We start from the raw sequence: 18,152 nt of genomic DNA on the forward strand, positions 1-18,152 counted from the left end.
TGAAAAGCAACTTGTGGAAGAAAGAAGGGTGGAAAAGGATACCCAGACTTTGAAGCATAGAAATCAACACGAAGTCAAACAAGTTAAAATGAAAGCTTCTGGATAGAAGGAAGTATTGAAGGGCATCTAAAAAGACAGTTGTCAACCCTTTTAAAGGGACAGTAATTGTAGATGGGGAGGCCTACTGTAGCCACTCTCTTATATTTCAACAACAGATAGTTTTAAATTGAAAACATTCAAAGTCCTCTCTGCTAGGTGTTTTGAACTATATAACACATTATACTGCATGACAATATGAGAGTGGTATAGTGGGATATTTTCCCACTACATTTGTATAAAGCTCGGCAATTGGGCTGCCTGAGAGGTAGGCGGAGTAAGGAGTCAGGAGGAGAGGAGATGAGAAAGAGAGTGAGGGAAGGAGGAAAAAAGATGGCGGTGGATGTCCGAGTATCTCTAGCAGTCTAAGGTAGTTATTTATATAAAGGTTAGGTAACTGGGTAAAAAACTTTAATTGGGGGCATCCTGTTACTTGGTCATTTCCAAATATATAAACCAATTGGATAACCTTTAAGCTTCAAGACTCTCATTTCTACCAGATACCAAGGGCATGGTGGGTATTGTCTGGGGTTCAGCTGAGCTTTCTGGAAACAGCGTCTGCAGAGCCAGTCCCCCACACTGGCATCTCGTGGGTGCCAGGGCTGGTGTTTCTAGATAGCCAGAGCCATGGTCCAGAGCTGGAGCAGTGGGAAAATGGCGGCTGTCTGGGAACAAGCTGGACTGGGTACCATTTTTTAAATATTACCCGCAACAGAGTGATATAACATTGAACCCAAAAATATGTACAGCTGTCATTTGTTGATGAAAAAATAAAATGAAAAGGAAGAAAACTAGTTTTGAATGTATTACTTACCAAACCTGCTATTGGAGTAGACAGTCTATTGATCTTCTTAACGACGCCAGGTTTGAGTTTATTAATCAAACTGAAAGCAAATAAACAAACAACACAGGCAATTACAAAAATGTCAATGTGATTTCAGTGCTCTTTGAAATAGTCTCAAAAATTCTGAGTAGCGTAGCTCTGATCCCAAATGTGTCATTCTGACCCATAAGCCCATTAGAAAACAAACAACTAAAAAAATAAAAATAAAACAAAACAAAAAAATTAAGACAAAACAAAGAACTTCTCTGCACAAAAGGGTGGGCGGATTCTTTGGATCACACTCCTATATCCAAAGCCCACCTCTTTAGAAGTAGTTTCACGTGTATTACACAGAAACACAATTTGGTTCCATTTCAACACACAGTTAAAAAAAAAAAAAAAAAAAAAAAAAAAAAAAAAAAACACTTCATCCCAATTCCCTTCACTTGGCCCGAAGAATACTTTTTCCTTATTCATAATTCTCAATGGGATTTTTTGTTTTCTTTTGTTTTCTCATCTGGGTCCTTGTTTTGAATGATGGCCTTCAACCCACACCGTTTCACATGCAAAGGATGCCAAGGAACTCAACCAAATAATTGACTATTTCTTACTGGTAACTCATTCATGCCCATGACTGATTGCTTTGTTACCAGAGTGGAATGACTGGGTGGAAGTTAAATGTACCAGAACTCCTTCAAATTACCCTGGAATCTAATACTGAGCGCATTTCAGTTAATATGACACACACTGCAAAGATATCTATGTCTCTGTACACCAAAGCATTAGAAAAGAAACTCATCTTTGACAAGCACACTGATGATACCATTCTGCTTCTAAATCTCGATCAGTATGTATTTATTCTTTTTATTCACTAATACAATGCCAGACTGCATAATAATTTAATACTACAATGTTTTCCCATTAATGCAAGCTTGAGTAATTAATCATTAATCAGTCACAGAACAGCATCATATAATAGTGAAAAAAAATCTACTTAACAATTCATCCCACAAATAAGCAATTCTTTACTCTGTGATGAGGTCCAAAAGCAAGCAAAGAAGGAAAAAAGGAAATAAAATTATCTACTTCCTTGGCATCTCGTTTGCAATGAGCACTTATTGTGGAAGAGTAGGGGTGAGGGTGTCCTATGGAATGCCACTCCTTCTGCATTCCAGAGATTTCTATATACATTTCAGTATGCTAAGAATTAAAACAAGCAAACAAACAAACAAAAAAAAAAGACAAAAAGTCTCAACTCAATAGCCTTCAGAATGTTGTTCAACGGGATTCAGAATTACAGAACACTGGCTTATGAAGATTTAGCCTGGCAAACAAAAGTTGCTTCTCTGTTTTCATAGCCTGTTCACACAAAGATCTGTAGACAACTTAGCTACAAATACAACCACCCCCTTGGCTTGGGGGATGGGTGTCTGGGAATAGAACTCAAGGCCTCAAGTGTGCTAGGCAAGTACTTTCCTCTGGAGCCATACCCAGCCCCAGTCCCTCAGCTTTAAGATATCTGCTTAGTTGGGACTCTGTGAGTCCCAATATCTAAAGTGTGCATTGCGAGCCATTTAAGAAGCCACTTTTCTTCTCAGACTACACTGCTTTCCCTCGTTCAACAATTGAGGATATAGATAATAATTAAGCAGATTAATAACAAATGGCAACTGTGCACTAATCCCTCTCGTTTTCCCCTCTTGACTGACTGCTTCTATAACCCTGGTATTTCTGCATTTCTACGACTGTCAGCAATGCATAGGAGAGCTAATACCTGACACATTGCTTGATGACAACACACTTCTGACACAGTAATTCAAACAATCTCTTCCGGTTAGTTATTCACCACTCTCTTGATAGTGGTAATTTTTTTTTTTTAGTTTAGTGATTTCCTTAGACTATAATCTTTCAATGACATAACTTTGAAGCTAATATGGACAGGAGTCACATAGCATCTCAGGAAAAGCTGAGCACCGTCGTCCTTTCAGAGGGAAGGGTCATAAACTCCTGCCTCACCCACTGAGTCACTGGTGACTCGGACCTGGTCTCTGTTTACACATTGACATGGCCTACCACTTTTGACATATAATGTCAGTAATTTCAAGAGCATTTTCTATTCAGTTTCTGAAATGAATAATCAAACAGATCACTGTCAATGAACAAAGGGACAGGATAAGTAAACAGCAAAGACAGATACTTTGTGGTAAATTAACCATCCCCTCCTCCATTGCCTTCAGCAGGTCTGGCCTGAGAGATGACTTAGAGAGGACATATACACAATGGATTAGCCTCCCCTTCCCACTCTTCAACCTTCTCGTGCGTGTGCAAACACGGAAATAACCACAAGGAAAAAACTAACACTCTGGAGAGCACACACTTACTCTCAAAAACTCTGAGTCACTAAAGGAAAACGCTGCTTCATTTCATTCATCAAAGCTCAGGGTTATAAACGTTAGGCTCAGGACGAAATGAACATACAGTTTTGACAAATACCGAGCATGCAAATCACTTAGTGAGTTATGAATTATGATTCTCAAGGAAGAACTTTGAGGCTATCTCTTGCAAGGATAGGGAAAAAATGTTTTATGAGAGCTAAAAATAATTCCATGAATTTAAGCACACTTAATGAAATACAGGCAGGGTCTCAAGTTAAAGGAAATTCAAGTACCATGTAGGGAAACACTTTCCTTTACAAACAGAAATGCTTTGCATAGTATGTGTTCTTGAATTTCACATGTGGACTTTCGAAAGAGACACTGACTTCAGGTCACTGGCTTTGAAGCAAGAATCAGATTACAGGATAAACTTCCAGATTCTCCCATGGCCTGTGTTCTTGGCCTGCAACCCTCTGTTCCATCCCTCCAGCCCTGAGTAGAATTATATCTTTATCCCTCTCAAGCCTTCCCTTCTATGGGGGAACAAACATAATTACTGCTTGCTTAGCACATCAGAGGGTTGTTCTTTTGGTAGGATTAAAACAAGAACACAAAATAACTTGGGGTACTCTTATGGTTACCTCAATAACTTTCTCAGCTTCTCCACTGCTATCGTCTGAGTGTTTGTGACTCTCCTAAAAACTCCCATGGTTCAAGTAGAGGGCAGCCCTTTGGGAGGTGGCAAGATCATGACTCTGCACCTCCTGAATGTGATTAGTGCCTTCAGACAATAGGCCTTGCCCTTCTGCTATGGAAAGTTGCGGTGACAAAGTGACACTGACAAGATGTGAACTTATAAAGGAAGTGGGCCCTTACCAGACACCCAATCTTAGACTTCCTGTACCCCAGTACCGAGAGAAATAAATTCCTGCTATATGCAAGTTACTCATGTTCCGGCAGTTGTTAGTGTAACCCAAATGGACTATGCTCTGTCTCAATATGTCTACATTTCCTTCTTCATCCCTTGCCCACAAAGACATTGTCTATTCCCCCCAAAAGACTGTTGTTAGAACTATGCTAGAACACTGGTTTCATTCACAGACCTTTCTCTTTGTGGACATATCTTGACTTCCCTATTCAGGTGTGACACTCAGAAAGCCATCTATAAAGTTGAGCATGGCTCAGACATGAATGATTTTAAGAACTTGAATTGACACTCTACTGTTGGCTAATCTTTAAAAGAAAGAAAGAAAGATAGAGAGAGAGAGAGAAAGAGAGAGAGAGAGAGAGAGAGAGAGAGAGAGAGAGAGAGAGAGAGAGAGAGAGAGAGAGAGAGAGAGAGAAAGAAAGAAAGAAAAAAGAAAAGAAATGAAGAAAAAAGTTCTGTCACACTTCATTTTCCCCCTGATCAAAAAGCTCTTCAGCCAAAGTACAAAATTCTGGGGTAGCTTTTTTACTTTCAGTCTCCAAAGATTTTCCAAATAAATGGAAAGACATTCATAGAAGAATGTATTCACTGAAGAATTAGCTGACCTATGGGTTATCTTATTAGTCATCCATTCAAGCATTGTACCAATGTTGTCCTAACAGCAAAGATACAAATGTATATCTTCCATATTGCCAAACTTTTACAATTAGGTTTCTTGTTTTTAATTTTTATGTTTATTTTGAGACAAGGTCCTATGTAGCTCAGACTGGCCTCAAACTTGCTATACATACCCAAGAGTGACTTTACTTGTCTGATCACCTGATTTGTCAGCCCACCCGGATTAGGCAGTGCAGGGGACTGAACTCAGTATTCATTGAGCTATATCTGTGTCCCACTTTTTTTTTTCCAAAAAGGACAGTAATGATATCACATCTTCTTAACTGAAGATACTAATATCTTTTTGTTGCTTGATTAACTGATTATCACCAACAGGGTGAAATTTTATTTTATTTTATTTTATTTTATTTATTTATTTTATTTTTTATTTATTTTATTTGCTCACTTTTATTCCAAACAGGAATTCCTCTCATTAGACATTTGAATGCTTACTAAAGACAGCCCTGGGCAGGACTCAGTCACAGAGCAAGTAGATAAGCATAGCTAATTAGAGCAAAGCCCTGAAATCCGTCGGATTTTTTTGGTTCTGTAAAAATTTCAAAATCTTTATCTTCTTTAAAGAAGTAAATTTGGAAACAAAGAAAATTGCTTCACTTCAATGAAATGCCTTTTTTTTTTTTTTAACCAAGAATACCAATTTTGTGTATTCTCTGTTCCAGGTAAATCAAACTGTATTGTTCTCTCCTGAATTGTCAAAGTTGATCTGGAAAGTAAACCGTCAGATACAGTCTTCTGGCCTGGTTATTTCCAGAAGATGTCAAGATTATAGGTCAATAGCTTCTCTCTACATTCATATTTTAAAAGAAAAGCACATCAAGTAGACAGTTACTACTTTCGTCAACGGGTAAGATAACCAGCATTTGTCATCTAAAATTTAAAAGGATAAAAGCATTTGGTATAAAACTCTATGATTACATTTGTGTTTTCAAGCGTAAGTGATAAAGAAAAAATATTATGCCTAACTTTAAAGAAAAATAAAAACTTAACAATAAATGCAGAGGTGGGGTAACCATGTGGAAGAACAGCAAGTCAAAACCAATGGAGGTGTTGTCATTTTTCCCATGATGGCACTTGTACTGAGCCTCATCAGTATGCCTGAAACATGTTAGATAGAGTGCAGGAAACAGCTAAATGATGTAACTTGTATGTATATGTTTTCAGGGCTCACCATTTGATATTGGATAACGAACATAGGGGACGGGGTGCTCTCAGCAGTCCTTAGTTGCCCATAGTCTCTTGTCTGTGGTCCAGGCCCTGTGAGATCTCCCTCTTTCCATGTTAGCATCTCTATTTTGTCATCCTTTTTTATGGCTGTCTTGTTTAGGCAGGGATGTTGGTGAGACTTCAGGGGTGTAGCTTTCCTGACATTTCTAGGAGATACAATCTCACAGCAGACTTCCTGTTCCTCTGCTAAGTTACATTTATCTATTTAAGAACAGCTAAGAATGTATATGACAACAATTAAAGAAAAAGAGGCCATGAATTTGAGAGAGAACAAGGAGGAGTAACTGGGAGCGGGTAGGAGGGGAAAAGGAGGAAATGATGTTTAACACTTTCATTTCAAGTTGTTTAAGTGCATGGATCAAAGCCTGGGAAACTGAGAGCAGATTCTTCTGATTCTGAGCAATCTTACAGACTAATGGATTGAACACCAGGAACTTTCCTTTACCAGATCAGAACAAACCACAGACCCCACAGAGAAAACTCATAGATCACACACCTTTTACTCCTAAGAGAAAACACAGAAAAAAAAAAAAATCTGCGTAACAGGCAACTAATATGCTAAGCTTCATTAAAATTCAAAATATTCATTCTCCAAAAGATGTTGACAGGGGAGTGAAAAGACAGGAGAGAAAAATATGTTCCAGAGGCATACCTGATGGACTGTTACCTAAAGTTAGTAAAGAATTCTCAAAACTCATCAAGTTTAAACAAAACAAACCACTGATTGAAAATAGAAACCGTTCCATCAAATAAGATGCACAGATAAGAAAATAACTATGAGGAAAATAACTCCACATGAGAATGTCATCAGGGAAATGAAAACTGGTAAAAAGCATTACCATTACACACCTACTAACCTCTAGGAAAGGCCAAAATCAATACTCTGACAAAACCAAATGTTGGCAAGGATGTGGAGCAACAGGAATGCCCAATCATTGCTGGTGGGAGAAGGAAGCAGTGTAACACTTTGGAAGACAGTGTGTCAGACTCTTATGGAACTAAATATAGTGCTATCACATGAACAGCAGTAATATTCTTCACCAAATCAGTTGAAAACGTATGGCCACACAAGCAATTGCACATGGATATTTACAGAAGTGTTTTGTTACAGTTTTAAGTCCAGGTTTCTCTGTGTATCCCTGGATGCTGTGAAACTCTCTCTGTAGATCAGGCTGACCTTGAAGAGAAGTCTTATTCATAATTACAATGACTTAAAACCATCATGATGTCTTCTCATATTAGGTAAATTGGGATAAACTGCCCCACTCATAAAAATGGAATATCATTTAGTCCAAAACCAAAATGAGCTATTAAACAGTGTAATGATATGGAAGCAAATTAAATTCATATTATTAACTGAAAGAAGGTAGTCTGAAAAGGGTCTATATTGTCCTATTAGACAGCTCAGCGGTTAAGAGGACAGACTGCTCTTCCAGAAGTCCTGAGTTCAACTCCTACCAACCACATGGTAGCTCACAACCATCTATAATGAGACCCAGTGCATAAAATAAATAAATCTTTAAAAATTAATCCCTTAGTGGATTCTTAACATGATGACATTGTTAGGAAGTGATGACAAGTAGGAGGTGGGGTCTAACCTAGGCCAATGTATCTGGTCCCCTGCTCCTTTTACTCCATGCTTGGCCCTCTGAACACAGCCAGGAAGCGAGCAGCTATGAAACTGTAGCTTAACACAGACCAGCAAGTCAACCTTGGATGGAAAGCCCTGAAGCACTGAGCCCAAGGATGTAATTGTTTCTTTTCAGGTGCTTTTCGCTGGGGACTTGTCACAACAGTGAGAAGCTGAAACCACAAAGTCATTGAAGAGTGTTGGCCTCCAGAGAAAGTTGCCAGTGGTATTGGCCTGGGGAGCCACATGGGAGACAGTTTCCTCCTTTATAAATTCAAGACCAGAAACAGCCGGCAAAAGCAACCCACCTTTTCCATCCCATGAAAGCCTGTGGCCCTCCTCAGGCCCACTGCATAGATGTCTCAGGGATTCCCCAGTCCATGGCCTCTATGTAGAAGTCCCTGACTCTAGCAAACAATCATGTTCTATAAACATCAGTGGCGAGCAGCATAGTTCTCTATGTTGTCTGCTGCATTGAAAGTCATTCTCCCACTGCTAAGAGTAGTATCTGTATAACTAACTTATTTGTATTCTAGTGAATGAGTCCTTCAAGACCGGACCTTTTAGGCAGTAAGATAGTCCCAGAGGAACTATAAGTACAACCAGGCCCTCTCATAGCAGCAGGTGAACATTCTGCTCCAGTTGTCTAAGCCACAAGCAAAGGTGGCTGGGGATCCGGGAAATGACCTGGTAGCACTGTGAGAAGCTTCTCAGTGAAGTGAGCCATGTGTTCACCGAGGCATAAACTCAGAAGTTATGTGCATGGCCAAATGGTGACAGGGCAGAAACTTGGGACCGTTCCAAAGAGGGGAACTACAGACTGACTAACCAGCGACACACCCAGTGAGACTATCTTCAAACAAACCTTACTTCACAGAGGAATAAGGACTGTTTTCCTCAGACGACTTCCAAGACTGCCACCACAAGATGAGTAACCTGGAGATTGCTAACTGATAGCAGTATCTAAATGATGTGTGTTCAGAACACAGAAATAATCATGTCAGAGCAAATGAGGGCTGCAGATATTTATGTAGTGATGACTTTTTCTACATATTTTAATATATGTAGTTTAGCAGTCCTTATGAATACTAACCAACACTAATGAGAGACTGTATGGATACCACAGATAAGACTCAAAGAGCCAAAATCACCTAAGAAATCTAGTGAATTTTTTTCATTAATTTAGGAAAAACTTTTTTTTAATGGGAGGTGGGTTGGTTTTGTGCCCATTTCACTGTTAATAAAGCCAAGAGAATGTATGTCTAAAATAAACAGTATAAGAACAGGCAAGGAGCTGGGTCAGTTGAAAAACTGCCTGCCTGCATGCAAGCTTGAGAACCTGAGACCAGATCCTTAGCACCCATGCAAAAAGCAAGGTGTGGGAGCCTCATAATTCCCACACTTTGGAGGTAGAGACAAGGGAGCCACAGAATTCACTGTCCAGCTAGACTCACCAAATCAGTCAACTCCAGATTCAAACAAATAAACTGGAGAATGATCAAGAGAGTAACTGAGGTTGACGGCTTCTATATGGTCACGTGTGCGCATGCACACGCACGCACGCGCGCACACACACACACACACATACACACATACGTTTTCAGGTTTCAACTGACTAAATACCAAAGTCAAACTTCCTAGAATAAAAATTATTGCCACAAACACGTTTGTTCCCACAGTCTGTCAGCTTGCCAATAAAAGCACATAGGGCAGTGCTTGTTACTCAGACGTACATCCTGTCTGAACTGTCAGTGCAGAGGTTGTTTCTAACTTGGATCTAAAATGACAGTCTTCTCTCAGTTGAGTGAAAGCAAAACTCTCCAACTCGTGACTTGGAAATCTTAGAATGCCAACTGAAAAAAAAAAATTGGTATTGAAGGATAAAAGTTGCTGAAACTACTAGAGAAAATAGTAAGAAATTCACTAATGGTAAAAATTAAAGGTGCTAAAAATAGCAATTAGATACATATGCACACATACATACACACATGCATACATACATACACATATACATGCATTTATATAAATGTATGCTTTATTAAGAGCATATATTTATAATGTATATGCATGAAGTTAACTGTTGTCACTACTTAAGTAGAAATTACATTTATTTTAATTGATATTAGTTTGAATCAATGCAGAAATTATTTCTATTCTAAATTGTTCTAGTTTGAGTCAAAACAGTGTTTCTAGTCAACTCTGGATATTTTTACTTGTTATGATATATATCTTACCCAGGCTCATTAAAACCTGGGTATAGTAATTTTGGGAAATCATTTCAAATCGCTCAGAGTCAAAGCTGGTTATAATCTGAGGTTAAATACAGAGGGCATTGTACTGGCTGGTTTTGTGTGTCAAATTGACACAAGCTGGAGTTACCACAGAGAAAGGAGCCTCCCTTGAGGAAATGCCTCTATGAGATCCAGCTGTAAAACATTTTCTCAATTAATGATCCAGGGTGGGAGGGCCCATTGTGGGTGGTGCCACCCCTGGGCTGGTTGCCCTGAAGTTCTATAAGAAAGCAAGCTGAGCAAGCCAGGGGAAGCAAGCCAGTAAGCAGCACGCCTCCATGGCCTCTGCATCAGCTCATGCTTCCTGACCTGCTGGGTTCCAGTCCTGGCTTCCTTTGGTGATGAACAGCAACGTGGAAGTGTAGGCTGAATAAACCCTTTCCTCCCCAACTTGCTTCTTGGTCATGATGTTTAGTGCAGGAATACAAACCCTGACTAAGACAGACATGTTACGAGAACAGACTTGTAACCAGTCAAAGTTGAGAGACTAAGAGACTGCAGCAAAGTCTCAGCCCTACGTGAAATATCTCCATCATATTTCCTCCTTTCAAGACTCAGGGAGTACCAAGCAGAGGGGGCAAAAAGATAAGAAGAGACAGAGGTGGAAAGACTAAGAGTAGTGGCTCATATGAATGCACAACAGCTGTGACAGTGTACACAAGACCTGTGCAAGGTAAAGCCAGACAAAATCCCAGCGTGGAGTGGGGAGATGGTCACCCCTGGCTGAGGAACCATTAGCAACTGATGCTTCTAGGAAAGGGAGAGTCAGTTTTCTTCGGGGATGCAACTCCTGAGAGGTTACCCATGCTCCAGTAACCCTGCACACACACACATGCAGGTAGCACCAAATGGACAACTGGATGTAAAAACAAAAACAACAACAAAGCAAAAGCCATGAAATTAGGAGAGGACAGTGGGGACAGGAGGGGTCAGATGAGAGAATGAGGGAACGGACTTGATCGAAACACACTCGTATGTAGAAAAACAAAAACAGAGCAAGAGGTGCCATCATCAAACATGTTTAGTCACACATGTATGGAAGCCCTATTCAACAAGGTAGATCCCTAAATTATTCTGAGCAATGGGTAATCTCTAGAAATATGTAATCTACAACGGGACTTCTTTAAGCAGAGCATCCATTATTGCTACCTAAACTCATCAATATAAACAAAACTCCACATTTCTGTACAGTGCCATCTAGTTCCTCTGCAAGACTGAGGAGCTTAGCATCCACGGACGGATGCTTTCCTGTAAACCTTTAAGTAGCCAGACTCAGAGCTAAGGCAGTTTTGGGGTCACATGCTTACAGGTATTTTCTCTCCGCTATCTTTTGAACACATAAGAAAACACTTAATCACACAATTTTTAAGTCAAGATAGTTTCCTCTCTGCCAACCCCTTGAGCAAACCATGCAGGCCAATGAAGTGAGTTTAAATATTACTCAACAGGGGTTGTGAGCACGCAGCAGAATGAAGAGAAAGATCCTTTCAACTTCAACCGTGGCCCTGAGGGGGCTTCTTCTGGGTGAAACCCCAGAAAGTTGACACTTCTGTAAAGCCCAACTGGTTTAATTCCAGTAATGTCATATGTAATGAATTAAGGAATTAATAATATCCTCAAAGGAGTTTAGATGACTAGCAACACACTGGTTTCCGTAGCCATCTCCCTAACAACTCTATTCCAGGTTCCGTAGCTTATGCAAACCTCAACTGTCATTGAGGCCAGCAGCTCCATGAACCAGGCAGATTGAAGGCCATGATCTCTACTTCACAGATGAGGAAAATCAGCCTCCAGCATTAAAAAAATCACTTGTAAATGTAGATAAAAGTGGAGTCGCTCGTGTGGACGTCCAAAACGGAAAAGGAATCTAACCCCTTCACTTGGAACCTTCATTGCAAACAGCTTCAAAGGGAGAAGAATCAAAAGCATCTAAGCAGACTGTAGGCCAGCATGATGGTACATACTGGCTACAAGGACCCCACCCCCAAAAAGAAAGAAAACATCTAGGTTCCAGTAGTCCACTCCCAGAGTTTACATGCAGATTCCATAAATATCTGTGTGATAAGAGTCTAGATTGGAATTATCAAGTACTTTCAAAAATGTGGGTGGGTACTCAAGTACATTCTTATAATTTATTTGCTCACTTCTGCAATTCATACTCTCCTCTGGGATTTAATTTTTTCTCTCACAGGCCTGCTCTTACCCACAAAGGTCACCTATTTGGTTAACCATACTATGCAGCCACTGGAGACCCAAGTAATGCACAAAGCAAACAATGTGGACCCTATACCATCAATCAGGGCACTAGTCCATTTAGCATCTGGTAAATATAGTCTGGAATGTTGCTCACAATGATATCTGTTAACTGAATAAATAGTCAGTGACTCAAATTGATTTAGGTAATGCAATGACCCCACTTAAACCTCAAAAAAGAATTAGCTACTCTGACCATCATGTCTTCCAGATGAAAAGGATCTTTTATAATGAGGCAATTACATACTGAGTAAGTCATAGACAGATATAATCAGTTTCCTCCTCAACAATCTACCCATAAAGCAATAACAGCCTCTTACTCATTTACTAATTAAAAATAATATATATTACCGACACTATCTTTAAGTATCTAAACCGATCACCCCTTCCTTACTGGCTCATACTACAGAGGTGTCAGCTTGCAGGGATCAAATCTCACTTTGGACCAAGGACACAAACTTGTGACTATAGGGAGCATGCGTGAAACACTTACTCACACAACAGGACACCATTTTCTAGAGAGGCTCGAAAATCCGTTGTTTCAAAATTCTTCTCAGTTACAGCCTGAAAGACAGATTTGGGTGTTAATTAAATAGGGCTAAGAAACAAGGCAAATTTATAATTTTATTAGCTAATAAGCGTTTAATCTTTAATCTGAATGATTTGCATGTAGCACCAAAAGCCATTCTTCATAGGAAATTGTGTACTAGTCTGTGTTACAACTTTTTACTATGAACCAACACACAGAAACAGCAAATGTTTCCTGAAGTATAATCATTTTGTTGGCTGTAAATTTCAAAAAGACCAAGGGTATACAGGAAGGCTTGAAGGGAGAAAGGGAAAGGGGAAAATCATGTAATTATATTATAATCTCAAGAAATAAATACTTTTTAAAAACTAAAGTGAATTTCCAGTGTATTCTTAAAAAGAAACTAAGAATGATCCACTAAGAGTAAATATACACAATTACAATATAAACTTGACATAGCATTTACATATGTACATCATTGGTTTCAATTCCATCTTTAAATTCCTCATTTCATAACAAAGCTAACTATCAGCCACCCCCATCCCTCCCCCCAGGCCCGTGCTCAGCACCTGGCAGCAGGAATCCTTGTTCTACCTGCCATTCTGGGGGGAAACACATTTTTGGAATCATGAGTTTGAAAATCATGAATTGTGCATCCCAGGTCAGCTGAATGGATCAGGCACATGATGGAGGAATGTTCACCATACTCTGCCTAACCCGCTGCCACTGCTGCCTTCTTTGCAGTTCACCTACAGCTCTTAATTCTGAGCTGTTAGGTGACAAAATCAGTCACCTTTCTACTCAAAGTGAGCAGAGCAGAGCATGGTAGTATAGGTCTGTACAGAGAGAGAGAGAGAGAAAGAGAAAGAGAGAGGGAGAGGGAGAGGGAGAGGGAGAGAGAGAGAGAGAGGGAGAGAGAGAGAGAGAGAGAGAGAGAGAGAGATTTTTTACTTCATTTCTCATAAGTTTTACAAAAAAGTTTTGGTTTTACAAAAGTCTGGCCAGGCTGTGATATCCTCAAACCCAGGAAGGAGGGGAGGGTCCTCGCCATCTACAGCAATCACCTACAGTAGATCCAGACAGCTGTGCATGGGCCTGGCATCTCTGTGCCTGCTGGGAACACTGGGCTAAAGATTAACAATAAAAAAGAAATAGTTCTTCCCTCTAGGATCTCAGTCACATAAGTAAAGACATAAAAGCATAGCATTCTTCTTAGACAGAATGATGCACTCCTTAAAGAATTATTTTGAGCGGCCCACCCAAGGATTAGCTCAGATAACCTGTGCAACCAATTCCAGAATTCCCCCACAAACAGTTCAGAAACAAACTCAAAGTGAAGGTGGACCCATGTAAGAAAAGTACCGCAACAGCTCACTCTTCAGGAATCTCCTATCCATAGTCAAAGAGCAAGGCCTAGAAATGCCTAACACCGTCAGAATCACCATCACTAATGAAAGCAAATCCCTCAGAAGCACTGGCATAGGACAGCCATGCAACCCTCAAGCCAATCTAGATGGGAAGTGGAGACCTAGAAGAAAGAAAAGCTGTGAGCTTCAAATACAAGGACAGCAATAGATAGTGACAGTCACCACAGTGCATGGGCCAGTTCAGAGAGCAAAGTGTCCCAAGAAAGGAGGGAAGGGGCTGGAGCCACACACAGCTAAACTCAACCCCACTTCCACTACCCAAGAGCTACATGATCTTAGACACATGAAACCACCTCTCACCCAAGTCCACTCATCTAAAACAGGAAAACCAGTCACCTGCCCACTCATGTGTAAAGGCTGAGCTATTTTACAATATGGAGTGACAGTAGCCAAAGAGTGCATGCACACCTTGTCTGTGACATGATTCAGTCCTGCATTTACCACTTGTCAGTACTCCAATAATTTGAGAACTAGCCAGACTGAATTATGCCTAGAATACTATTTTAAAAAGTTGAGATACTGAAACAGAGGTACTCAGTAACTCCACCTACCCAGAAGAGCTTATTTTAAAAGATGATCAAAATGGAACTAGAAAATTTGCTCACTGGTTAAGGTGTACTAGCTGCTTTTCTTGAGGAATTAGGTTCGATCCCCACCACCCACTCATAACCATCTGTAACACCAGTGCCAGGGGTTCCAGTACCCTCTTCTGGCCTCTTTGGGCACTGCACACACATGGTGGATGAACACGCACACATAATTTTCCTAATGAACATAAAAAATATTACAGGAAGGTAAAATTCTAATATAATTTCAGATCCTTTTTCTATGTCAAAATACTAATGTACCCAGTCTTCCCTAAATTCAAACAATGATAAAAACCATACTTTATCTTATTCTACACTTATAAAAATATAGCCTGACCATATGAACACGATGACGTGTTTCCATTTATTTTTATTTGTATGCACGTGTTCCTGTGTGTGTGTGTGTGTGTGTGTGTGTGTGTGTCCACTCAAGCCAGAAGAGAGTGTCAGATCTCCTACAGTTAGACTTTCAGGTAATTATGAGCTGACTGAGGTGGGTGCTGGGAATATAACTCAGGTCCCCCCAGAGAGTATCAAGAGCTCTCCACTGCTGGGCCATGTCATGAGCCCCTAGTTAAAGATTTTTAATAATAATCTGTATGTTGAGGGCATGGAAATCTGGCAAGCTCAGTAACTAAGGAATGCCAGCATCCTAAAAGCCAGTTTGTTTTGTGTACCAAAAGTCTTAAATCTGGGGTCAGATAGCTCAGTGGGTAAAAGTGATTGCAGCCAAGCCTCGTGACTTGAGTTTGATGCCTAGAACCCACATGGTAGAAAGAGAAAACCTACTCCCACAAGCTGTCCCCTAGGCTTTACATGCAGGCCATGTGTAGTATGCACAAAGAACACATGTCCCGCACCCCCAAACACACACAACCTAAAAAGTCTGAAGTCTGTACAGCCTCAGACCAGAGTGAGCAGACCTAGGGATTTACACTAAGACAAGACCACACAAAAACATAAATATTAGTTGTATGATATCATAAAATAAATGACAGTTGCAAGCATCTTAAATTGCCCTGCAATAAGATATTGGTTAGAACAGGGGAGATATAGATAGATACACCAGAAATGGATACATTTCAACCCATATAATAAAGGTAGATTTATCCCTTGCAAACAATCCTAAAAATGTTTTCCTATAATTCTGTAAGAAAGCATCATACAAATAGAACAGAAGTAGATCAACAACAATTATTCATAACTGGTGGAAGAAGAGCTATTTTAGGTTTTATTTGCTTTATAGCCTTTAACAGTCACAGGCATCTGTGTAATGAACAGATTAATTTTGGAAGACCAATCATCAAAAGAAGTCAGACTCCATCAGGCATAGGCAAATTCCTGTGTTTCCTACATGTCACAGAGGAAGGAAGAGGAAGGCACCAGTTGTTACAATGGGCAGTTATCTATGCAGCTCACACAGCATTAAAATCAGTCCTCCTCCTCCCTCCTCTTCCTCCTCCCTCCTCTTCCTCCTCCCTCCTCTTCATCTTCATCATCATCTTCCCATTTCACTAAGAAATGTGAGGCATAGAAGCTGAACTTTCCAGAAAAGCATCCCACACAACAGACTCTAAATCCCAACAGCAGCTCCTGGGCATCCAGTGAGAGAGTGACAAGTTAATCAGATGGTGAGGTGGTGGGAAGATATAAACAAATGAGTAATTCACTGTGTACCAGCTACTTAGAGTTTAGAAGTCTAATGTACTTCACCATTATGCCTTCAGACTCAATTCCTAAGTGCTGAAAGTATAAATAACTCAGATTTTTTTAAAGATTTTAATCGTCTGACGTCAACATGATGCATTGAGTACGTGTGTGTGTGTGTGTGTGTGTGTGTGTGTGCATACATGTGTTCCCGTGTATGTGTGTATATATGTATGGGAGAGAATAAAAATAAAATGTTGATACTGAAAGATTTTATACAATGGGAATTTTTTTGGATACTTTAACCTTCTCTAAGTAATTTATGACTATTAGAAAAGGCAGTGGAAGTGCATACCTTTAATCTCAGTACCCAGGAGGCAGAGACAGGTAGATCTCTGAGTCAGCCTGGTCTACACAGTTTCAGGACAGCCAGGACTACATAGAGAAATCCTGTCTTTTAAAAAAAAAGGGGGGGGGAGGAGGGAGGAAGAAAAAGAAAGCTTGCATTCTATATGTCTGTTATGTACTTGTTATCCCATCTCAGTAAACCAAAGAAAACCAATTAACTTTTAAGCAGCAATTTGTATAACTACATAAAAGTAAAGTCAGCTATAACCCTAAAGAACTAAAGTGAAATGATACAAAACTCTGAGAGTTTTAAACAAAGGAAAGCAGAAATTTACAGTAAGAACTTCTTTCAATACAAGAGGCCACCCAAGCTGCATTCTTTAAAGTCATTTCCCGACATCTCCAGGTGCCCAGGGAAGGCCAGGTCACGATTCTGGCACCCATGAGCCTCTGTTCCAACTCCCACCCCAGTACTACCTACCAACGACTGTAGATACCATTCCCAGTTTGAGCTCATCTGTGAAATGGAGACTAAAGGCATCTCTCTGTCCTGTGGAGTGAGGCTGAGAATTAAGGCGATGACGCACAGGACATCCACAGCACTCCCCGGTTCAGAAGCAGTCCCAGATAGCTATTACTGCAGTCACTATCCAGCCAGAGAGCCTTCCACAGTAGAGAAAAAGCTTTCTCATAGAAAATGGGTGTCTAATTTGCAAGGTATTAATATAATATTCTTTACTTAAAGAAAGAATCTGACTCCAAAGCTACTAAATCAATTCCATATCTGGAAACACTGTAAAAATTATAATGATCTATAAAACACCTCATAGCATGGTGAAAGCAGTTTGTTTCTAAAAATTAAATTATACTTTCAAATGAGATCCCATCCTTACATTAGGAAGAAAAATATTGGGAAGAAATCAGAGTTCTGAAAAAAAAAAAAAAAAAAAAAAAAAAAAAAAAAAAAACCACCTCTCTGGTAGTTTTAGTCGTTTGGGTCTTCAATAATTGTGAACCTTACTCATTAGTAAGCTATTTAAGGTGTGATACATTTTACGTAATGAGGCTGTGATTCATAGGATTAAGTAAATAGAGACCACAGGCTTTCCACTTAAGTTATCAAAGTCAAAACAAACAGGCGTGATCCCCCTGTGGCTAGCCACACCTTCCGTGTTCTCTCTCTCTCTCTCTCTCTCTCTCTCTCTCTCTCTCTCTCTCTCTCTCTCTCTCTCTCTCCCCTCCTTTCCATGTGGGCCAGTTAAATAAAATCAACATCACCTTAAATAATTCGAGGCCATATTCATTCAAAGGCATGG

General features: G+C 39.9%; 1 protein-coding gene across 10 annotated transcripts in view; it reads right to left on the reverse strand.

Annotated features, from left to right (window-relative positions):
• Positions 1-18,152, reverse strand: part of Lmo7 (LIM domain 7) — a 188,366-nt gene that overhangs the window by 118,429 nt on the left and 51,785 nt on the right. For all 10 annotated transcript variants that reach the window (XM_034497610.2, XM_034497607.2, XM_076930623.1 and 7 more), the window contains exons 2-3: positions 12,792-12,862; positions 911-980 (exon numbers count right to left, since the gene is read on the reverse strand). In XM_034497610.2, the coding sequence (XP_034353501.1) occupies positions 911-980; positions 12,792-12,862 (141 nt within the window). The remainder of the gene's footprint in view (positions 1-910; positions 981-12,791; positions 12,863-18,152) is intronic.

Source organism: Arvicanthis niloticus, chromosome 3 (genome assembly GCF_011762505.2).
Source record: "Arvicanthis niloticus isolate mArvNil1 chromosome 3, mArvNil1.pat.X, whole genome shotgun sequence".
NCBI lineage: Eukaryota > Metazoa > Chordata > Mammalia > Rodentia > Muridae > Arvicanthis > Arvicanthis niloticus.